The 23017-nt window shown below is 60.1% G+C and overlaps 2 protein-coding genes across 5 annotated transcripts in view; both read right to left on the minus strand.

Moving 5' to 3' along the window:
* Positions 1-165: 165 nt before the first annotated feature.
* Positions 166-2271, minus strand: LOC111143344 (eva-1 homolog B). 2 transcript variants are annotated; one of them, XM_022497022.1, is made up of 3 exons: positions 2102-2271; positions 1596-1698; positions 166-1347 (listed from the first exon to the last, which is right to left on the minus strand). In XM_022497022.1, exons 2-3 carry the CDS (start codon positions 1660-1662, stop codon positions 917-919), a joined length of 498 nt encoding a protein of 165 aa, XP_022352730.1. In that variant the 5' UTR covers positions 1663-1698; positions 2102-2271; the 3' UTR covers positions 166-916. The 2 variants fall into 2 exon arrangements, with proteins under 2 accessions (XP_022352730.1, XP_022352731.1); XM_022497023.1 differs by having other exon boundaries at positions 1596-1668; positions 2102-2115.
* A 6529-nt stretch (positions 2272-8800) lies between these two features.
* Positions 8801-23017, minus strand: part of LOC111143094 (serine/threonine kinase 40) — a 39441-nt gene continuing 25224 nt past the window's right edge. For all 3 annotated transcript variants that reach the window (XM_022496565.1, XM_022496566.1, XM_022496564.1), the window contains exons 6-11: positions 22409-22461; positions 16790-16905; positions 12982-13126; positions 12774-12893; positions 12293-12377; positions 8801-11116 (exon numbers count right to left, since the gene is read on the minus strand). In XM_022496565.1, the coding sequence (XP_022352273.1) occupies positions 10898-11116; positions 12293-12377; positions 12774-12893; positions 12982-13126; positions 16790-16905; positions 22409-22461 (738 nt within the window). In that variant the 3' untranslated portion in view covers positions 8801-10897. The remainder of the gene's footprint in view (positions 11117-12292; positions 12378-12773; positions 12894-12981; positions 13127-16789; positions 16906-22408; positions 22462-23017) is intronic.

Consider the following 23017-nt stretch of genomic DNA (forward strand, 5'->3'; position numbering starts at 1 on the left):
CTCCGCGCGGCTATTTTTATCCACCGGATGGCGGGGGCGGGTGGGGGGTGTCTCCTTCGGACGTCTGCCGGGTGCTGGAGAAATGGCCCGCAGGAGGGGCCCAGGCGGGGTCGGGCTCTGCCCGCGGGCCCGGATTCCGGAATCCAGCTGTGCGCCAGAGGAGGAGGGCGGGCCTGCTCTGGAGCCGGGACCCCTCCCAGTTGGCCCCATAGTTCGCTCGGAAGAACTCGCTGGAACGCTTCTCTGCTCGGAGCCCCGCTCAAGCACACACGGTTAACACGGACTAATAGTGCCTCAGCATCAAGGGCAGGGTCCCGGGGCCTCTGTGTGTGTGTGTGTGTTTGTGTAGTGATGCAGGATCCCAGGGGCAAAGTGCGCCCAGGCCTTCGCCTGGGAAGGAATGCATTTGTGAGGAAGGAATGCGAGTGATAACTTGTTCTGTGCGTGAGGCTGTGAGGTGGTGGAGGGAGTGTTTTTTTTTTTTCAGTCTGTGAACTGAATGCAAGCATGTATGCTCAGGTGTTGGGTGGGTTGATGGAGGTGGTCAGCCTGGTTAAAAGAGTCGAGTAGTGTCTCAATCTGGGTCCCCCTGCATGGCAGGAGCCTGGAGGACGTTGGGGACAGAAGTAAGAAAGGGAGACTGAGTCACTAAGAATGCAGTTTTCATTGGTCACTTATCTCTTAACCGATCGCAGGAGAAGGGCTGGGGACCCTGTGCCCTGTCCTCCTCCCCCGCGGGCTTTCTGGCAGGACTGGGCATCTCAGAAGGTGGGGATCCAGGTCCAATGGCACTGGGGAGCCGTGGGGGCGGGGCCTCCATAGCACCGTGGGCAGGGGCAGTCCCAATGTCCTGGGGCAGCTGTGAGTTCCTGTGCATGTCCAGTACGCAGAGCCCCTTGCAGCGGGAAAGGGCCGGTCAGTAATAGTGCATGCGACCCAGGGTGCCTGTGGCCGTGGGGCTGGGCCCCAGCGTGCCAGTGCCCAGCAGGTCCGGCTGCCCAGTGCGCCAAATCTCCCTTAGGATCCGTTCCCGCTCCTCCAAGCGCTGCGCCCGCTCCAGCTCCTCTGCGGACGTGAAGACGTTTACGCTCAGCGGCCCGTCTGGCTCAGCCGTCAGCTCTGGGCCCTGCAGCGTGTCGTCGGGGCCCAGCCGCGTCATCGTGTCCTCCTCCTCGTCCTCGTCGTCCTCGGGTTCGAGGGTGCTGCTGCGGGGGTCCTGGCGCGGAGCAGGGACCCGGGGCCGCGGGCGGGGAGCGCAGGAGATACTGATGACTAGTAGGCACAGCGTTAGCAGCAGGCCAAAGCAGACTCCCAGCACGAAGTAGAGGCCAAAGCTCTCGGGGTTAGCTGGGGGTCAGAGGGCAGAAGTCATGGAGGAGCCCTGCCTCCCTGGCGGGTGGGAGTTATTCCACTGCGGAAGAACTCCAGTTTCGAAGTTTGGGGGGCAAGGACAGTCCTCCTTATTTGAAAGACATTAGGTAGCCGCCATCGGTCAGCGAGGGACGGGGAGGATGGGGCTGGGAGGTGGAGAGGGAAGGGGAGTGGGGCCTCAGAGGGGCAGGGAGGGGCCCATGCCCCCCGGGGCCCGCCCTCACCGCGGATGTGCGCGTAGGCCGCCAGGCTGTTGCTCAGCAACTCCATGTCCCTCCGTGGGGCATCCATGCTGCTCTGGGGGCGGATGGCAAGCCCCCCGTCAGCCTGCGGGGTCAGCAAGGTCAGATCCCAATCCCCAGCCGGGAGCTGATCCTGACCCCGCCTCCTCCGGGTAGCTCCCCTCGCTGGAAGGGCAGCCCCGGGGTCCAAACCGGAGACAGCAGCTCTCTAACTTTGTTACAGACCTGGGCCCTGCCTGGGAGATCCTTTCCTTGGACGCAGACGCCCCTCCAACTTGAGGGGTCAGGGAAGTGGGCCGCAGGAGGCTCCGCCCCCTTGTGGGGTCCCCAAATGACGCCCGGTTTCGCCGTCCCGGTAGTGGGATGGAGGAGCGAGACGCGAGTGCCTTTTCCACTCCCAGGGCGGGCTCCAGCGGCGAAGCCGCCTCCCTCTCCCCTCCAGCCCGCCCCGCCGGGACCCACCGGCCCAAAGGCCGGGGCTCACTCACCGTCAGCGCCCCGCTTCCCCGCTGCCGGCCCCGGCGCGTCCGGCGGCCGCATACACCCAAGACCCGGCCGCTCCCGCCCCGTCCGGTCCCAGCTTCCCCGCCTGCCCGGCTCGGCTCCCAGGTCGCGGCAGCGCGGGCCGGACACGGGCCGATGGACCAGCCGGCCGAAAGTTTCCTCCGAGGAAAGAGGAGGGGCGGGGCGGGGCGGGGCGGGGGAGGCGGGGAGGAAAAGGGCCGGGAGAGGAAGGGGAGAGGAGCGAGCGACTGGGAGGAGGGGGAGCGAGGCCGGCGGGGCCGTCTGCTCTCCCACAGGAAACCGCTGGGGAGGCTGGTGGCAGGGTCCCGCCCCCAAGCTACTAATAACAAAAATAATGAAGTTTTGCCTATGTCTCTCTCTGTGTGTGTATGTATGTGCCCTTTGTAATATTCTTTCATTTAATTCTAACAATCCTATAAAGTGAGTACCATTGTCGCCACTTGGCAGATAAGTAAACCGAGTCACGGAGATTGAATAACTTGACTAAAGGGTCAGTATTTGAACCCAGTGCTCTTGGCCCCTAGAGCCCGGGGCTCTTAACCTCTTCTCTACACCTTGCTCTTCCTCCCAGAAGGCCCTCTCACCCAGGAAGACTGCCCCTCTTCTGCAGTCCTCCCCCAGATCGTGAGTTTACAACAGAGGGGGCTCCGGCTGGGAGAGCACGTCCAGCTGGCAGAACTTCTGTCACACGGGGTTAATGAATGTTGGGCTGGAGCTTGGAGCCGGGAGCAGGTCAGCCTTGCCCAACCCGCCTGGAGGTTCTGCTGGCTCTGTGCTCTTCTGCACCAGAGCCTGCCCGGGAGATGCATTTTGTCCTGGCTCAACCTGCGCCTGCGCTTGCCGGCGTTTCCACCTGGGCTCCGCTTGTGCGCTCCATGTGTTGTGTGATCCATGTGTGCGGCCTGGGTCTTCTTCCTGCTCAGACTCTCAGCACCCCCCCTTCTGGGCTCCCCTTCCTGTGCTGGGGCTTGGGTGAGGGGGAGGCCTTCTTGGCGGGAGCCTCAGAGAGGAGGAGGGAAGGAAGGGGGAGAGGAAATTGCAGACATAGCTGAAGGCGCGGCCTGAGGCCTGTGGGCCGGTGACCCCCCTGTCTGTCCAGGCTGGAGACCCCATCCCCAGTCCTGAGACTGGGTTCAAGCAGGGGGCAGATCTAGATGGAGAAAGGACAGACCGGCTCCCACGGAGATGGGAAAGGACTCCTGGGTGTCTTTGTGACTGTTGAGTCTGTTTTGTGAGCATGTGTGCAGGCATTTCTGCCTTTATTTGTATATTTGTGTGTGTCTTTCCTGTTTATCTGCTTGCGCATTTTGGGGGGGGGGTACCGCTGCATGCAAACCCCTGCAGCTGCTGGTCAGCAAATGCTCCGTCCCGGGAATGGGGAGGACCTCTGGGAATGGGGGTTCCGGCAGGAAACAGGACAGACACAAACCCCTTCCCTCGTAGAGCTGGCTCCCGGCCGAGAGACAACCATTCCATGAAGAAGGTAGCCTCGGTGCTGCTGAGGCTCGGGGCGATGGAGCGCACCTGCAGGCCGCTCTTCCGGGCGCGTGGGAGGGGACACCAGAATCCTGCCGCGCGGGGCTCGGCGAGAGTTGTGGCAGGAGTCACCAGGCCTCGAAGCCAGAGGGCCTTGGGGCGCCTCTCTCCCGGGTGCAGCTGAGGGGGCGTGGGGGCCCCCCGCGGGGGACCTCGGACGTTACTGTCCATGTGGCGGGGAACCTGAGAGTCTGGGGGGTTGGGGGTAGCGTCACGGTTCCTGACGGACTGTGGAGAGACCCCGGTGGGGACCCGGGGCAGCACGGGCAGCCGCGGGGCGGGCATGGGAGCCGGGAGAGCGGCGACGGCCTCAGCTGTGCGGGCAGGCGGCGCCCAGGGCTGGGTCCAGGAAGTGCCGCTGTCTGGGTGAGGCGGGGTCACCTTTCGAGGCGGTGTCAACAATTCCCGCCTTGCCTGAGGCTGTGAGGGAAAGAGGACGTAGGACCACTGCTTGACGCTGGGCCAGAGCACCTGAGGGAAGCATATGTGGGGTGCAGGTTTTGGGGGGTGGTCAGAGTTGCCTTTGAGATGATTTGAGATGTGCGTTAGATACCCGGGGGAGGTGTCAGGCAGGGGACCTTGGGAGGAGTCTGGGCTGGACATGAGTTTGGGAGCCCTCGGCACAGAAGATGGATGGAACTCCCTGGGAGTGGGTGAGATCATCTGTGGGGCAGGGAGGGAGGAGAAGCCGCTGAAGTCCGAGCTCAGCTTGCGCAACCTTGAGGGTTCTCGTGGGGGAGGAGTCAGGAGATCGCGGGGGCGGGGTCAGGGTGGAGAAGGTGTGGGGAGACACCCTGAGGTGGGAGGAAGAGCCGGCTGGGCATCACACTGAGCAGACAGGTGGACGTGCGGCCAGAATCTAACCACTGGCCGTGGTATCAGTGGGTTTCCAAGGGCGCTTGGGTTCACTGGAGGCCTTCCATCCATGGGAATGTTGGTGTGTGCTGCAGCTGTCCTCGGACCGACCTTGTGTCTTGAGGATGTTGGTCTGAGTCCCTAGGGCGCCCACCTGCGTCTTCCCCAGGGGCCACGTGCACGCCTCTCTGCATTCATGAGAGCATACCAGGTTTTGGATCCGTTCGTGTTTAGCTATTGCGGTGCTATGTGGACCTCTGGGTATGGCTGAGCTGCTGACACAGGTGTCTGTGCCTTGGTGTGTGACTCAGCCCTGGTGAAGCTGGTGGCCATGCTGAGCAGAGTGGGGGTTGAGATGCTTCCTGGTCCCTTCAGGGACTGGGGTGTACAGGGTACCCAGAGTGTTGCCTTCCTCTAGGGAGATGCATGGGGCCAAGCTAGGCTGTGTGGAAGGAATAGCAGCCTTGCCCTGGAGGGTTCTGAAGAAGCTGAGGGCTACTCCTGGAGGCCCCAGGGAATGTGCCTTTGGCCCAGGTGGGCTGTTCCCACAGCACTCATGCCCTCCTGACCACTTGCCTGCTTTTCTGCCTGCCTCGCTCTGCCCGCCCTGCCCTCCCTGCGCGCCAGCCAGTCTGTAGGGGTTCCCAGCCACCTGCTTTCCGGTTGTACTGGCTGGCATCTCTGCATATCTGTCACTCGCTGGCCTGGCTTGCATCCCATCTCTCTACCTGCTGATTTCCTCCCTGTCTGCCAGCCTATGACTGACCTGCTGCCCGTCCACCTGCCCACTGGCTGGCTGCCTCTCTGCTCTCCTGTCAGCCTGTGAGACTAGAGATTTGTCACCTTGGGAGGCACAGAGAGTGATCCTAGGATGAAACTCAGGAAAGACAGATCTTTTTTATTTTTTAAATTTGTAAAAATATATTTATTTGACAGAGAGAGAGAGAGAACACAAGCAGGGGAAGCAGCAGAGGGAGAGGGAGAAGGAGGCTCTCCGCGGAGCTGGGAGCCCAATGCAGGGCTTAATCCTAGGACCCTGGGATCACGACCTGAGCCGAAGGCAGATGCTTAACCCATTGAGCCACCCAGGTGCCCCAAGACAGGTCTTTTTTAATGAAACAAGTTAAGACAGGTCTTTGATGGGAGTTCAGGGGGCTGAGGGATCCAGGGCCTCTAGGAGGGCTCTCAGAGGGACTGGCATATTCAGGGCCCAATGCAAAACCCTACTCTGCTCCCTTCCTCTGTGGTCAAGCTGGGGGTCTGTTCCTGACACTAGGGCCTCCCCACTGAGGGGTTCAGGGGCTGACTAGGTCTTAGATGGAGGGAAGAAGGCAACCCATTCATGGCCTCCTTGGACCTGCCCAGTCCTCTGAATACTCCTCAGGCCCGGGGACAGCTGCTGGGAAGAAGCCACAGTGAAATTTATAGAACGAACAATAAATGGATATTGAGTGCCCTCCTGGCACCTGGTACTTGGTTGGCTACGTGCTACGTGCGCTTCACCTTCAGATCCTCCCAGTGACCCTGTGCAGTTTGTAACGGGACTGGGACTTCATCTAACTCGGAGTGCAGCAAGGTTCAGGTGAAGCCGGTCTGTGTGGTCACGTGGCTTTAAGGGGCGGGGCCTAGATTTGACTTTAGAGCCTCTGCTCCCAACCAGTCTTCCACTGGGCGGTTCTAGGTCACGGTTCCCCACCCAGTCAGACCCAAAGCTGCCTTTTCATGATACTCTGTATGGATCCTTTAATGCTCCTGAAGTGAAATTAATGCTAATATGCCCACCTCCATGTCTGATTAAAAATATAAAGAAAGAAAAGGTAATAGATATGGTTGAAGTGGTCACTCGCTTGGAACATGACAGCTCCGAGTGCAGACTGGTGTTGGGACATTGCGGTCATGACCGTTTTGGAAATGGCGAGGAGCTCTTGGTAAAGTTCTGAACGACACGGAGTACAGATTCCCTCCACTTCACACGGTCGTTGCATTTCCCGAAGGTTCCATGTACATTATATGTCCACCAGTCCTTTGTGTTTATGTATAAAAGGGAGATAGATTCTTGGCTCTGGTCACTGTAAACATGTTTTCACTCACATCGTGCAGGATGTAGAATCTGCCTTCCTTGTGGGACTGTCTCTGGCTCCCACCCTCTGCCAGCGGCACCCTCATCATTCTGACGAACCCTCCCACATGGACATGCAAAAAAGAAGCCTGCCCTCATCTGAGTAGGGAAGGCAGATAGAATCAATAATCAGACATATGGTATCCTACGAGGCTGTGGTAAGCACAATGAAGAAACATAAAGTGGAAACCTTAAGGGGTTAGAGAACTCCAGGTGTTCACGGACAGCCTCTCTGAGGTGACATTTTGAGCAGAGGGAAGTCAGGGAGGCACCCATGCAAATATCTAGGGGAAGAGCCTTCCAGAAATAATAGCTCAGGCAATGGCCTTGAGGTGGAAGCCTGCTTGGCTCCCTTAGGATCAGCAAAGAGCCCAGTGTGCCTGGCACAGGGAGTGAGGAGGGGTGAGGGGCCCACAAGCTAGAGAGGAGGCCAGGTGCAGAGCCTGGTTTGTGGACCTTTCCAAGCCACAGACCGACCTCTGGATGTTATCCCGCATGGGACAGAAGCCATCAGAGGTGTGTAAGCAGGAGAGGGACAAAACCCAGCTTGTAACAGGCTCATTAACAGGCTCATTCTGGCTGCCACGTGGCCCCTGGGCGTTTGTAGGGGAAGGTGGGAGTAGGGAGGCCAGAAAGCAAGAGTGGAGCACTCAGGGTGGTCGCAGGGAGCTGTGCGAATGGTCAGATGCTGCCTGGCCGGGGACAGGAGCAGCAGTGGTTTGGACATGGGGCGGGAGGGAGCCAGGGGTGGGCAAGAAGTCAGGACAAGCTTGGCTCTGAAGCCTGAGTGACTGGGCCGAGACTCCATTTCCTCCCTTCCCCACTTCAGAGAGCTGGGCAGCTCCAGTGCGGCTTCTCTGAAATGGCTCTCCCTGAGGCCACTGGAGGCCCGGAGGCAGCTAAAACGGGTAGAAACTTCTCAGTTCCTGTTCGACTTCTCAGGAGCACGGGAGGCTGTTGATCCCCAAACCCCCCACCCCCACCTTTCTACTTTCCCCTTCCGTAGCTTCCGGGGCTCAGGATAAAAACTGAAGAGCGATCTGACCCGTTGAGGTCAAGAGACTAAGCGTTCTGGTGTGTGCCGCGTGCACAGACCGACCTAGGCGTAGACACGTGAGCAGACCCGGCTGGGCCCCTGCCCTCGGATGGCTGCTTTCGTGTGGGTGACCGGTAAGGCTGACCCATGCATGTGCCCGGGAGTCACCTGGGCACAGAAGGGAGGCCAATCGGGTGGGGGGACCGGGAGGAGGCAGGCGTGGCGATGAGTCTCAGGCACAGCAGCGGGTAGAGCCAGAGCGCTGGGAGCGAGGGCACCCAGGACAGCTCCGCAGATGACAGATGGGTCAAAGCGTGTGTAGACATAGGAGTGACCAGGGAGGTGGGGGCCGCTTGGCCACTGGGTCGGGGTGGTGTGAAGGTCAGGGCGAGGGGCCAGGGCGGTGCTGAAAGCCGCAGAGCCCCAGGGCCGCCTCACTCTTGCCGTGTGCACACTTGCCTGCGAAGAGGCTCCTGTGCATGGAGCTCTCTGCTCCTTCTGTGACCTGGGGCTGTGTGTGGGCTCCCACTCCCGTGAGTGGGTCTGTCAGGGTACCGTGGGGTGCTGAGGGAGGGGCCGGCCTACCTTCATCTTCACTGCTCCAGTGCTCCAGCCGAAATGTCTAAATTTAGACAAAGGAAGGAAGGAAAGAAGAAAGGAAGGAAGGAAGCCCTTTGGCTTCCTATGGAGGGGAGTGAGGGTGGTGACCAGTGCAGGAAAAGGCCTGCCTGGCCCTTCTTACCCTAGCTGCCCTGAATGGACGTGGGGACACAGGGGCAGTCTCTGTCCGGCCAGGATCCATGACCCCCAGACGGGGGTTTGGCAGGGAGAGAAGACTGATACTCGGCTGGCCAGCTGCAGCCGCTCTCGGACCCCTCCTGCCTGCCCCTGGGGCACTCCGGGATGCGGGGTGCACTAATGGGTCTTCAGGAAAATGCCGGGTAGCTCTGTCTGCCCCCTACCCCCACCAAGGCAGTGGGGTGGGGTTGGGCTGTGGGGTGGGGGACTGTCAGAGGGGGCAGAGCCGAGAGCTGCGGGAAACCTGCCCTGGTTGGCAGGGGCAGGAGAGCCGGAGACACGGAGACACACAGAACAGCAGGCCACACTGGCTCCAGGTCAGGAAGTTTTATTGCTGACATGCAGGAAGAGTCCCCATGTAGTACAAAAATATGTCTTTATACAAACTTTTTTGTGACTTTTTCAGTTTTGTTTCTTTACAACAGGACCTCTCAGTGTGTGACACCCAGTGAGGCAGGCCCAACCTCCTCTCATTTGCTTTGCCACAAACGTAATCAGACTCAGGGGCTGACCTTGGAGGGCCCAGCCTGTCTGATAAGGCTCTGCAGACCCCCGAGGGTATTGCTTTGAAAAGGAGGAGAAAGCCGACCTGTGGCAGGCAAGCCCAGAGGGTCCTGGCAGGCTGCTGGACAGGTGCGCAGCCGAGACCCTCACGGGAGGACAGTCACAGGGGCTGGGAGCCCTAGGCCAGACTGCATTTCTACTCCCTTGGGAGACTTCTTTTTGAAATAAATATAGAAAAGAGGACATCCCCCGCCTCCACAGCACGGCACCCTGGCTCTCGGTGGCTGGCCACCAATAGAGACAGAGTCTGGTGCTCAAGGGGACTAAGTGCTGTGCTCAGGCGGGCTCCCACAGACCCACTGAGGCAGAGGCATGAGGCGCCCAAGTGCTGGGATGGGGGCATGGGGAGGAGGGGGCATGGGCGGCCCTGCTACTGCTGGCAAGAGGTGGCCCCATTTTTTCCAGATGGGGAAACTGAGGCACAAGGAGGTTTGGGAACTTGCCCAAGTCACTCACAGTGAGTCAGCTTTTGGGGAGGGGGCAGCTCACACTCTGGGAAACAAGGTCACACAGGCCTCGGTCACCTCCCCACTGGGGAGTAAAAACAGGAAGGGCCTGAGGGCCCAGGGCTGCCTGGAGGGGAACACTCAGCCTTTCCAGGGGGGCCAGGGGGGATAGGCCAGAGGAAGGGTCTTTGCTTGGCACTGGGCAAGGCCAAGTCCAGTGAGAGAGAGTGGGAGGGAAGGGCATTCTGGTGAGAACAGTGTTTCTGGCAAGACGGGCATCCACTTCAAAATCTCGGCTCAAAAAGGGCAGCAGGGCTGTTCTCAAGACAGACAGGCCCCCCCAGTTCCTACAGCTCTCCCCACAAGCCCCACAGCCCCGATGAAGGGCTCTGGCCAGGGTCTGCTGGAGAGACCCACGTCCAGTATGAGGCAAAAACAGGAGGGGAGATTCCCCCACCACTCTGTGAACACAGAGGGGTGTGGGGAGCAACAGGGCATGTGAGCAGGGCCCACCTGCGCACGGTTGGCCCAGCGAACCCTCCTCACCCGACCACCAGGCACCCCTTCTGCATCTGTGTCAGTGTCACCTTGGTACCACGGTGTGGGGTGCGGAAAGAAACCAGGCTTAATGCGAGGGTACACAGCACCTCAGAGAAGCTACAGAGTGGGAGAAGGAGAACCAAGTCTAGAGAGGCCTCCCCATCACCAGAAACAGGAGGGACTGGTGGGCTGGAGGTGGAGGGGCCGGCAAGAAGGGGCTTCTGAGCCTGGGGGCCAGGAGGGGGCCCATCTGTGGGCAGTGGACTCCCTGCCGTCCAGCCAGGTCGGCGGGGGCGGGGGTGGGGAGCGGCCACTGGCCGAGCCACCTAGAGATGGGAGAGAAGTTGGTTTCAGTACAAAAATAAATATATCTGAATTCTGCTTAAGATGAGGTGAAGTTTTCCAAAGCTTGGACTGAGGGGCCTGGGGTCAGAAGGGGAAGGACGGACACAGACTGGGAGGGGGCCGGGGAGGGCCGTGGCGGGGGTGGGTGTTCATTCTGGGAGCCAGCAGCCGAGCTGGAGTTCAGCTTATCTGTCCTTGGGGGGTGGGGGGCAGCTGCCCTGGGCCAGTTGGCCGGGCTCCCTCCTCCTCCCTCTCACTCAGTCCGGAGACAGCATGGTTGAAGAGCCAGAGGTAGATTAAAACGTCATGATTAAAAGCAGATTAGTTATCTAGGCTTCTCAGATTAAAAAAACCAAACAATCAAGCGATCATTCCCAAGGTAGCTTTGTGGTACGTCTGCTGAGCCCATGTGTGACCTGCGCTGTCCCTGCCCCATCCCCGTCGCAGCCGGTCAGGGGAGAGTCCGGGCCGCGGGCTGGGGGCCGGGAAGAGGGGGGGGGGCGGCGCCCTGGCCAGGGGGCTACTTGCGCAGGTAGCGCTGTGCCAGGATGGCCGCGTCCAGGGGGTTCATGGGCTGCGCGTCGTGGCCCAGCCGCCGCACGGGGGGCACGCTGCCGAACTGCCGCTTGGGCCCCCAGCTCCGGGCCTCATGTATGGAGCTCTTCTCCTCGGCCAGCAGCAGCTGCTGCCGCATGTAGTTCTCAAACTCGTACTGGGAGCACTCCTCTGTCACCTTCGCCTTGGGAGAGACAGATGCAGGGGGCGGGGGTGGGAGGAGATGGGGAGAGAGAGCGAGAGAGGGGGTGGGGTTGGAGAAGAGAGCAGGGAACCTGTGTCAGGTGACCTGGCTCCAGGGGCTGCCCTGGGTGTGGGGCAGCCCTCCTGCCAGCCTGGACCTTGCCTGCTGCCTGGCCTGGGGTCGCTCTAGCTGAAGCACAGGCCTGGGATCTGAGTGGATCCCACTGAACGCTCCTTTCCTAACCCACTGACCTTGGGGGAGGTTGCATGACCTTGGAAGCCTTGGCTTCCTGAACTGTGAAGAGGGGCAGTCATCTCCCCTCAGAGCTGCCCTGGGGGTGGTGCAGCCCAGGCAGAGAGCAGCGCCCTGGAGTGGCAGGTCCCCGCGCTCACCATCACAGGGCGGATCAGGGCTCTGCACTCCGATTTAGGGTCTGAGCTGTGTGACCAGGAAAATCGCCATACCTCTCTGAACCTCAGTCTCCTTTTGTGAACAGAGGAGAACACGGCCACCCAGGCCTGTGGTGCAGAGGAACAGATGCACAATGGGTGGCACCTAGGAAAGGGAGGTCTCAAAGGCGCGGAGGCTCTGCCGAGGTCCCAAGGTGCCTCCTCCTGCTCCCACCTGCCCAGTACTGGCTGTGGAACTCTGGGGCCAGGGGATGAGGGGCAGGGCCAGGGAGGGAAGGTCCTCCTGGCATCCGACCCAGGGCTCTGCTCTGTTCACCTAGCCTTGCCCTCCAGGGGGCACCCTAAGATCACCTGCCAGCTGCGGCCTGGGGCCCAAGTCAGCCCCCACCCCAGGCCCAGCACTTTCTCCAGTGCAGCGAGCAGGAAATGAGAGAAAACTGGGAGAAAATGAATCATCTGGAAAAGGAAGAGCAGAGAGGCTGAGAGAGACCCAGTGAGTCAGAGGTAGAGCAGTATGGCTGTGTAAAGGGCCAGGCCAGGGCAGGGCCAGGGCTTGGGCAGAAAGAGGAAGCTGAGAGAGGGCCAGTCCGGGCCCCTGCTTCCACAGCCCCACAGCCCAGGAGGCAAGGCACTCCCCAGGCAGCTCCTACCTAGGGGGCCCTGCAGCCTGCTGGGAGCTGTTATCTCTGTCCCCCGTCCTGCCTGCCGTCCCTGGACACTGGTCCCTTGGGACCGGGTGACGACGGGTCTGACCACCTCAACTCACCTCCTGGGAGCTGTCTGCGTTGCTCATCTGGTCGTCGATGTCAGGAACCACTTGCAAAGGCCCGCTCAGCGAGGACAGGGACTGCCTGCGGGAAGGCAGACGAGTTGGGCTGCCTCCCCAGGTCTGGCCCACGGGAGCCCCACAGCTTGGCTGGACTCAACAGATGGGGCTGGGTCCCAGCTCAACCCTCTCTTGACATGAATGACTCTGTCTCCCAAGCCTTGGCTTTCTTATCTGATCATGGGAACATTTTTACCTCACAGGCTGTGGCGGAAAATCAGTGAGGTAATTAATGTCAATCCCAGAGTCGGCATCAACCAGCACTCGGGATGCTCTACCCCGAGCTCTGGGAGCGCCCTGCCCATCTCGCCCGTGGGACAATCTGGAAATCGGACTCTGGCTGGCAAAGAAACAGGCCCGCCCTCAGGCTGCTTGTCTGGGTGGGAGGGGCAGGGCCTCAGCCGGGCTCCTGCCCACTTACCACGATGCGATGATGGCACTGAGGGCCTCCAGGACGTCCGTGGCAGCGAGGCGCTGCTGGGGGTCGAGGACCAGCAGTTTCCGGATGAGACACACGGTGTTCTCGGACACGCGCCCATCCCTGATGCGGGACAAGGTGAGGGCTCAGGTGGCGCAGGCTGGGCGGGCTCGCTCCAACCCACCGCCCCACCCCAGGGAGTGCCACTCACTCAGGGATGGTGTACTCCGCGGCCTTGATCTTGCGGAAGAGCTCCTGGGGGATGCTGTCGTAGAAGGGGAACTGGCCGTACAGCATGGTGAAGAGCACCACGCCCAGGGCCCACATGTCGCTCGGCTTGCCCCGGTACGGCCGGCCTGCGGGGCACACAGACACATGCACACTCAGCCCAGGCCCGGGGAAGGGCTAGGCCCTGGGCTTCCCTTGGCTTCCCAGCCATGTGCCTGACCCTACCCACAGGGCTCACCCCCCACCCCCCACACTTTCAGGAGGACGCCCCACCTCGGAGTGACACCGAGGTGAAGGGACTATACTTGGCCTCGTGCAGGCCACCCCCCTGATTACCAGCCCTGCTCTGCCAGACTGCAAATTCATGGGGGCTGGGCCTGGGTCTACAGCCCCAGCAAGCGGCTCATGGAGCAGGTGGCCAGGAACGCATGCGTGGAACAATGAGCTAACCGGCTCTAGGCCCGTTGGGCACTTCTGCCCCAATCCCTAGCACCTTGCCCCGTCTGCGAGGATCCCCTACCCTGTTTACTTCCTATCTCCCCCACAAGGAGGTAAGTTCTAATGCAGGCACCTCCCTGCTTGGCGCACGGCCAAGCCCAGGTGCCCAGCACAGACTCCAGTATTTGCTAGAGGAGTGAATATCTGTGATTGTGAACTCTCCGTGCTGTTTCCCTCCCTGCAGAACAGAAGGGAGTGAGCATTTAAGCGAGTACCAAGCACTACACTGTGACAGCCCTGGAAGAGATGCTTTCATTTCATTACGTCTCCACCAAACTCCGGGAATTAGCTATCTTCTCTTTTTCCAAAATGAGGCACAGGGATGTCACTTGTCCCACACCACATGGTTGAAGGGGAAGCCCCGCTCCTCCCACTCTCAGGGCAGGCCGTCACCCACCATCCGTGCTAGAGCTCCTCTGGCGCGCCGGCCACGGCCTGGCCTGTTCCCGAAAACACAGGACAGCACGTCAAGCCTTTCGAAATCTCCCGCCTGCCCTGTCCGTGGGACAGCAGGCTCAGCAGCAGCCCAGATCCCAGAATGGGACTCAGCGCCCCATGCGCGTGGGAGAGAATCTGCTGGGCACCAGGCAGCGCCTGGACAACTGGGATCCTTCCTATGGGTCCTGAAGCCACGTGGATGGCAACAGACGCCTTTGGGGTAAGGGATCCTGGTTCTGGGGGGCTCTCCAGGCCCACTGAAGGTCAAGCAGCATAACCAGGTGCATGGAAGTATCCTTACAGACCTTGGCCTGTGCCTCCAGAAGGTACCATGGGCCTCCATGACCTAGCCTATTACTTCGTCTGTGAAATGTGGCCGGGACGCTGACCTCATACGGCTGCTTGGGGAGTGAGCTGCTTTTTGCCCTGGCTGGTGCAGTAGGCGATTTTGTGGAGATGAGCCTCTGCTAAGCTTTCTCCAAGGCTGAGTCACCCTGGCCCTTTTCCAACCCCCAGTGCCAAAGAGCAGTGTGGGTGACTTTGTGCAGCTGACCCCAGGGTGACCCTGTTGCTCCGGACCCTGCTCCACCACGTGGGGTCATCACCAGCGTCTGCTGGGCCACGACTCTTAGTGGTAGCAGCTGTGGGTGGTTCCTGCCGAGATGCCCAGGACAGAACCAGGGGCCAAGGCAGCCTGGGCTCCCTCAGCTTGAGCCCCAGGACTTCTGCCCTGACCCAGATGGGAGCTGGAGAGACTCTTCCAGCAGACAAGCCACCCCAGGAGCTCAGCCCGGATAGGAGACCTTTCCCTGAGCTTTGGCTTCTGAGGGGACAGAACTTCAAGGCTTCTTTTCCATAATGATAACCCAGCTAACGTTTACTATCCAGCCAGCAGGTTCAAGGCCTTCTTTAACCCCACAGGACCTCAGGAAGCAGGGACTGCTATTACCTCTGCTTTACAGATGTGAATCTTGGGGCCCAGAGAAGTCAGTAACTTTTTCAGGGTGACACAGTTATTAACCAGACTATAAACTCTATGCGGGCAAGGTCAGGTTTGCCTTTCCACAGCTCCAGGCCAGATGCCCGAGGCTGTGCTTGGAGCACAGAGTGAACCAAGTGGCAGACCTCGCCTCAGAGCCTGCATGGCGGGACCTGTCATTATCACCCTGCGCCAACCTCTTCACCGTGGGGGGCGGCAGTGCGTCCCGCTTGTAACCTGGGGGGCAACTGGGGCTCAGAGAAGGGGGATGAAGGTCAGAATGAGACTTGCATTTCTACTCTCCGGATCTAGGACTCTCTCGGAAGCAGTGGGTTTGCCTGTTTCATCCTCTAAGGCCGGCCTGAAGCTGGAGGAGCCAGAGTGGGGCCCACCTGGGGGCACGCACAGCTACGGGTCCCACCTCGCAGGCCTGCACCAAGGCAGGAGCCTGGTGCAACGTCCCGGCTCTGTCACACAGAGGGATGCTTTGGGGAATCTCATGGAGGCTGTCGGGGCTGGGCCAGTCCCTGGGAAGTGGGGGGTGCAGCCCTGGCTCGTGGCTCCCTCTAGTAGAGGCCACGGGGACTCCAACGCAAACTTCAAGGTCCTGGGAGGTGGCAGCATGGCCAGGGAGAGGCCCGGCCCTGGCGCAAAAGGGGAGACCTCCGAGGTGTGGTCACACTCCAGCCAGTTACGGCAGCCTGTTCCTCGCATGCACATGCTGCCCGGGGAGAGGCCGGTCTGTCGCTGTGCGCGGGGGTGCAGGAGTGTGTGCCGGGGATGGTAGCCCCGGAGGCACCCTGAAACCTCCATGTGGAAGAGGTGGGAGCAGACGTGAAGCCCTCGGTTCCTGAAGGATCAGGACAGAAAGACCCAATTTGGCAAAGGACACTGGGAAAGGAGAGAAAGAGTCCCAGGGAACATGGGCTTGGGCAGGAGGCTGGCCGGGGACGAGCCTCAGTTCTCCCATCTACTGTTCGTACGACAGAGGGACCTCGAAACTTTACCTCGCAGGGTAGCTGTGTGGTCTGGAGCAGATGACGTGGTCACGCATGCCACACAGGGCCCGGCACTGAGCCATAGGATCAGTGGGTACTCAGGGTGTAACCGGCTTTTTTATCTTGTGTGCTGGGTGTTCTGGCCCCACTAGAAAGTCAGCTCAGTGTTCATGGAAGCGGGGATGTCTGCGTGCCTGTTCACGGCTGTATCTGAAGTGTCTAGAACAGGGCCTTCTACATGGTAGGCCCTTGGTAAATTCAGGCCGGAGGGAGGGAGAGAGGGAGGGAGCACCGGGCGAAGGAAGGAAGGGGGAAGGAAGGAGCTAATGAAGGAACAGCAGGAGGGGAGAGGTGTCCTTGTCAAGGTGGCAGAGCCGGTGAAGACCTGCTCAGGGCTTCCTCTCGCACTTGAAACAAATGATGACGTTCTCCCTGGGGCTTCCCTCAGGCCTTGCTGGTCTGGCCTCTGCCCACCTCTCTGGCCTCACCTTGAACCAGGCAGGATCCCGGTCTGAGCAGCAGCCACAGCTGGCTGTGCGGCCTTGGCCCAGTCACTTCCCCTCCAGTCCTTATCTGTCCTGGCAATCACAGCTCAAAGGTCACTTCCTCAGGGAAGTCCTTCAAGTGCCCATCGTTCACACTCACAGAAATAATCTGAGTCATTAGCCCAGCACCGGGCTGAGGATCCCCATCTTCCTCTCCACATGACCCCATATTCTGTACACAGACGGACAGTCCTGGTCCGGACCACTGCCACAGCTCCAGCACCTAGGCCAGGGCTCCCCCCACCCCAGCACACGCTCTGCTGAAGGAAGGCGCCTCCGTGAAGCCCGGAGGGGCGTCGCCCTTGGGGCCGTTGCCTGGCATCACGCACGTACCGCTGAGCACATCTGGGCTGATGTAGGCAGGGCTCCCCCTCTGGTCCTTCAGCAGGTCCCCCTCGCTCACGAGATGCTTCCCGAGGCAGAAGTTGGTGATGGTTATCCGATGCGTTCTGGGAGCAGGGGGCAGAGAATGAACAAACGTTGTGTCTGTACCCATGGGCACCAGCTGCCCCCGCTCCGGCCCAGGGAGCAAAGGAATCACACCCACATCCTTTTCTGCTCCCCGGGCCCCGCTGCCTTCCCCCGTGGCTGCATGAACGGTGCCATCACGGGCGCTGACGCTGGCCATGCCCCCTTGCTTGCCACCTGCTCCGCTGTCCCCTCAGCACCTGGGCTCGGAGAACTGAGTCACTCTGACCCAGGGAGTGCTCCAGAGGGGCTCCCCGGAAACTGCCATCCGGGCTGGGCCTCGGGGCCAAGGCTTAGGACTCAGGATGACAAACCACCTCAGAGAACATCAACATCTGGAATGACGAGATCGGGTTTGGCTCCCTCATTTACGCAGAGTGAAAAGGACGTTCAGCAGGGCTCTGAAGTCCATCTATGGGGGCCACTTTTGTCCCCCTCGGCTGATCCATATGGTCATCACCGTCAATCAGAGTCACTGTCAATCAGCGTCCCAAATAGTACAAAAAAAATGAATGCTCACAGAGACTTAACAGGTGCAGCCCGTGGCTTATGGGTCTGATGTGGAGTTTGTATTCGCCCCTCGCAAAAGCCTAGGAGGGAGGCTTCCTTCCTGCCCCGTTTCCCAGGTGATGCAGTGAAGGTAGAGAGAAATGAAGGAACTCGCTCAGGGTCCTACAGCTAGTGAGCAGGACCGAAGTCAGGGTTTACCTGACACCAGAGCCTGTGCTCTGGACGGATACCGACTGGTACTGTCGGGGGCACTGGCAGTGCCCGGCCCCCGATTTTCTCTTCAGTTCCAGCAAAGCTAACTCAGCCCTTGTCTTGTGCTTCGGACTCTCCTCTGGCCTGGAAAACCATAGCCTCCCTCATCTGAGAGTCATGGGTGAGAGTGGCTTAGGGTTTGGATCCTTTAAGGAAGCTCACAGTGTGCACAAAAGGAAGAGGCCCATGGAGTACACGTTACTCCACACCTGGGCGGTGGGGGTGGGCAGGCTCCTCCACGAGGCCCCGTAGGGGAGAGCCAGTGAGGCAGGGTGCCTCTCTACCCACAGAGGCAGGGGTCACCCGCCCTGCTCCTTGTCAGCTGGCTGGGCAGAGAAGCAGGGGGATGGCAGGAAGGGCAGCCCGGTGAGCCTCCCGCTGCCTCTCACTGGCTGAGCCTCCAGGATGAAGAGGGGGTCGGTTCTCTGAGGTACAGGGTGTATGGGGCTGAGCGTGGAATTCCCCAGGAGCTGTGACCGACAGGCTCTGCGAGCCCTTAGCTATCTCGGGGAATTCTGCTGGCAAAGGGCTTGGTACAAAACAAAGGTTAGTTTGTCCTCTGCATTCCAAATGGAAACCTCGACTCTCTCTCTGCATACAGGCCTGCCCTGTCAGATGCCACAGAAATCTGCCTGGTGGCCCCCAGGGCAGCTAAGGTCTGACAGTGCAGGCAAAGGGTCTGGCCAAGGATACCATGTCAGAAGTGGATCGCTCCAGCTCTGAGCCACCACACCACAGCCCTGAATGTGGGACTGTGCATCCCCAAGGCCCACGGTCCGTCCCCCACCTCAGATGGCTGCCACGGCTGGTGGTGTGTCTTGCACGGGTGCCCTGAGGCACGAGACACTGGGAGAGGACCGCTCAGGGCAGGGTCCGGGGGGCTCAGGAGTTGGGTTTCCAGGTCCCAGGCCCAGCTCCGCCATTCCCTGGCTGTGTGACCACGGGTGCCTCATTTAATCTCTTATTAAACCTGTTTCCTCATCTGTCAAACGGAGGATATTAGCACCCAATTCCCAGGACTGTGTGAGGATGTGACAAGAAGACAACCCCGGTGAAGGCACAGAGCCGGGGGCCTGGCAACTAGGAACTAACTGCTAAGGGCTGTCTTGGGTTATCCTCTCCTCCTCAGACGGTGGGCACAGCTGGCTGGGGCTGGTAACGGGAGAGCCCAGGAAAGACCCCATCTGAGGCAGCATGCGAGGGGGTCCACGCCGTGGCCACGGGCCTCGGAGCAAGCAGGCCGGCCGGACCGAGCAGGGCTGGGGGGCTCTAGGACACTGTGTGTGGCTGGGCGGCGGGCGGCAGGGACGAGCAGGCCCACACTGCCGGGGATCCTGGAGGCGATCCCACAGGAAACCACATGGTCAGCCCCGAGACCTCCTGAAGCTTGGCCGTGCGCCCCTGCCCTGCCACTACCACCCAAGTCGGTGGGTGGTACCCAGCTCCCTGGGAGCCCCAGACCCCCCCAAGGCTCATTCCAGCAGCAAGGGCAGTGGGGGTGAAGGGAGGCAGCTCTGCGTCAGCAGGATCCGCTGGGCCTGAGTCACTCTTCAGTTATGGCCTTTTGGGCTGCCTGCGTTTTTCTCCTTTTCTAGGAACTTGATGTGCAACTTGCTTACCCAAAAAGAAAGGAGGAAGGAGAAAGAACCCACTGCAGACCTCATATAACCCCAAAAGGGTATTTCAGGTTTCAACCCTTGCCTTTTCTCCCAAGCAGGGTGAACTCATGACAGCCGCCCCTCAAACACTTCTCCCTGCTTCCTCCCCTGGGGCCACTCCGTTCTGCGAGGGACAGAGGCGGTCTCCCGCGGACTCTGCAGCTGGAGTCAGGGCCCAGCCCGGCGGCCAGGAGGGGCTGGATCTCCTCCAGGTCGGCCTTCCAACTCTGCCCAGGTGCGAGAGAGAAGGGAGCGATGTTCCTGCAGACGCCACGATGCAGGGTGTGGTGTTCGTACTTGGTCCCTCTGTGCTGGGCACCGCGGCACACTACCCCCTCCCGGAACACCATGAGTTAAGGGAGAGAGGTGGCCAGAACTGCCATCGGTCCCAAAACCCCAAAAAGGGCATCATCAGATGAGAGGCAATACAGCCAAGACAAAGGGTCCGAGGGAGGTCCTGGGGCTCCTCAGTCTGAGGAAAACATACAGGGGCGCACACGCACATACAGACAGACACACACACACACACGGAGGAGCTGGTATAGCCCCACGGCCAGTACTCAAGAGAGGCTGGGCTTCCCAACTACATTCCTGTGACAGAAGTGGCTCGGTAAAGTTGGGGGGAGCAGAAGCTGGGAGCAGACCCTCCACGGACACACAGAGGCCTGGAGCACTTCTGTGGCCGGCGGTGCAGGAGCCGCGGAGTCGGCGGTGCGACCCTTGGGCCGCAGAGAGCCAGTGCAGAGCTGCAGGGAAGGCCGCAGAGGACACGGGCTCTGCAGCCAGATGCACTTAGGTGGTCCAAAGATAAGCCCCTCTGTGTGCGCAGCAAGCCTGACGTCCAGAGCAGGACAGTACTGGGCCAGCATCCCACAGAAGACCAGGACAGCAAGGCTTCGGAAGACCACAAGCTCTCCGGGCTGGGGCCAGGGCCCCCCTGCGCTCACCGCGGGCGCCCTCACCAGCCACTCAACCCCCAGTAGGCCTCATCTTCCGGGGAAGTGAGCCACGGTCCGTCGAGTACAGGGTGCACTTATGCTGGGCCCAGTCCCGGGAGACAGTTCCACGTCTCAGGCCCGTCTCTGCAGGGAGGCTTAACCACCTGCACTTCCACAGGTGAGGAAACGGAAGCTCGGGGAAGTGTCTGCTACCACAGCAGCCTCTCACTACACGGATCAGTCAACCAACCAAAACATGATCAAACGAACTCCCATCGTCTCTCGGGGAATGCAGAGGCAGTCCTGGGCTGTGACCCCCAAGCTTCTCCAGCCTTCTGACTCGGCCCATCAGAGGTTCCAGCAGCCCTGGAACTTCGGCTCCCTTCCCTCCTCCCTGAGGAGCATGACAGGGTCAGGTTTTCATGGCTTCACTTTCTCTAGCTGGCCAATCTTTACTCATCCTTTAGGGAACTGACTCAGATGGCCAGAGTCTCTGCCCTCCTCCCGGGGCCCCCAATCAGTGCTCTTGGGTAGGTGGCCCATTGCACGGTGACACCAGGAGACCGTCTGTGGCATCAGGGTGGGTGGTGGCAGCAGAAAGGCGGTGACCTCCCCGTGGCATTGGTGGGGGGGGCGGATTTGGTCCACCCATACCCTTCCCCAGGGGCCTATCTCCCTGCAGCTTTTCCTCCTGTGACTGCTGTGGCTCCGGCCACTTCCCAGGGACAGCAGGCCCCCTCCTGAGTAGGTGACCAGGTGCCTGCCATTTGTGAGCCCCCTGACCCACTTCAACACCTGGAGGTGAGGGGGTGGCAAGGGTGAGAGATCGAGGGAGGGCAGGAGAGGCAGCAGACCCGTCCCAGCCCTGTACTTTCACAGTCGTGGTGGTACCTGCCGGCAGTCCTGGACCCCTGTGAGGCTGGGGCCTCTCCACCTGGACGGGAGGGTGACAGCTTGTGGCCCGGGCCTTGAGTGATCTCTCTCTGCCACTGATGGACCAAGGGTGCTAGTGTGAGCCGCCCAGACCCCCTCTAAGATCGAGGCACCTTTTCCCTGTTGCAGAGAGTGATGGCTTCTGACCACTCATAGCTGCATCCTTTTCCAGAAAGCCCCTGAGCTAAAGGAAGCTGCCCCAGCTATAGCTAGCCCACCTTGCCCTGGGCACAGGCTGCATTCTGAGGCTGGTCGCAGAGGGCATCCAGGGCCATGCGCCCCCCTGCCTCGGAAGGGACATCTGAAGGGCCCCCTGGCTCTTGAGTTTTCCAGGCTGAGGCCCCGCCATGACTGCACCACAGCTCGGCTTCTCCCTCTGTCCAATCCTGCCCTTTGCCCTGAGAGCTCTTCCTAGGAAACCTTCTGCACACACACCTCAGAGTCTATTTCCTGGGAATCCGACCTACAACGAGGCCTCTTTTTGCTCATCTGTCATTCCTTCACTCGTTTCTCCATTTTTTACAGTCATTTACTGAGCACCCACTAGACCCACCAAATGAATGGCCCAAGGAGGATCCCTGGATCCTTCCCCGAGCTCCCTTTCTGGGGCCGGTGGCCTTTAAGACTCCCCTTCTTGGGGTGCCTGGGTGGCTCAGTGGGTTAAAGCCTCTGACTTCAGCTCAGGTCATGATCCCGGGGTCCTGGGATCAAGCCCCGCATCGGGCTCTCTGCTCAGGAGGGATCCTGCTTCCCCTTCCCTCTCTACCTGCTTCTCTGCCTACTTGTGATCTCTGTCAAATAAATAAAATCTTAAAAAAACAAAATTTAGGAAAAAAAAAAAAAGACTCCCCTTCTTTTTTTCCTTTTTCTTCCTCTTTTTCTAAGTAGGCTCCATGCCCAGTGAGGAGCTGAATGTGGAACTTGAACTCACGACCCTGAGATCAAAACCTGAGCTGAGAGCGAGTTGGACGCTCAACCGACAGAGCCACCCAGGTGCCCCTAAGGCTCCTTCCTTCGAAGCAAGCACCATATCCCCATGTGGCAAGAGGCAGAAGCGGGCATCCCATCCCAGAGCCCCTGGGATTCCTGGGGGAAGTGGGCTGTTGTGAGTCAGAGATTGGGGGGCACTGGGTAGCTGCAGCATGTGGCCCATGCCAGCCGCAAGGTCACATCCTGACGGAGAAGGATCTTACCTCTTATTGAGCACCATGTTCCCAAGCTTCAGGTCTCTGTGCACAATGTTTTTCTGGAAAAGCAACAGGCATGTGGCTTGGACCATGAAGGACGGAGGCAGGGTTGGGCCTGGCCTATAAGATGTGGGCTCTCCAGGAGTTCGAGGGGGGCAGGAAAAAGCCCTAGGACACGTTTCTTTAGGCTCATGCCTTGATTTGTCAGCCAAGGACAGATCAGCCCTGTTCTAAGGCCTCATCAACCCTGGGCAGGGATGGGGTAATACGTGAACCCAGGCAGTCTCTCTCCTGCTGGGGGCGGTTTCCCCGGATCTCTCCCCCCAGGGCAGCAGCCAAGGGGAAAACCACTCCTCACCACCTCCAGTAAACATCCTGCTGAGAAAAACACTAACATCGGCCTGCAGCTGTGGTCAGGGGGCGCTCTCTGACAGCTCTGGGGACCGAGTAGCGCAGGCAGAAGGTGTGTGCCTGGAAGAGGCCCAGGTTCTCCTCACTGTACCTTGGGGTGCCTGACACCCCATCTCTAGGGAAAGCTCAGAGACAGACTGCGGCTGCCCCAGGGGATCTCACCGTCGTCTCCTCTGCCCGGAGACTACAGGCTAGCCTCTCGAC

This window comes from Enhydra lutris, unplaced genomic scaffold (assembly GCF_002288905.1).
Source record: "Enhydra lutris kenyoni isolate GAN:26980312 unplaced genomic scaffold, ASM228890v2 scaffoldscaffold9, whole genome shotgun sequence".
NCBI lineage: Eukaryota > Metazoa > Chordata > Mammalia > Carnivora > Mustelidae > Enhydra > Enhydra lutris.

What these genes read in the sequence shown, in the direction of transcription:
- LOC111143344 (XM_022497022.1), bottom strand. Translation starts at nt 1,662, where the DNA reads ATGGATGCCCCACGGAGGGACATGGAGTTGCTGAGCAACAGCCTGGCG. An exon ending in GGCCTACGCGCACATCCGCG is followed by an intron (nt 1,348 to 1,595) that starts GTGAGGGCGGGC and finishes TCTGACCCCCAG; the next exon opens with CTAACCCCGAGAGCTTTGGC.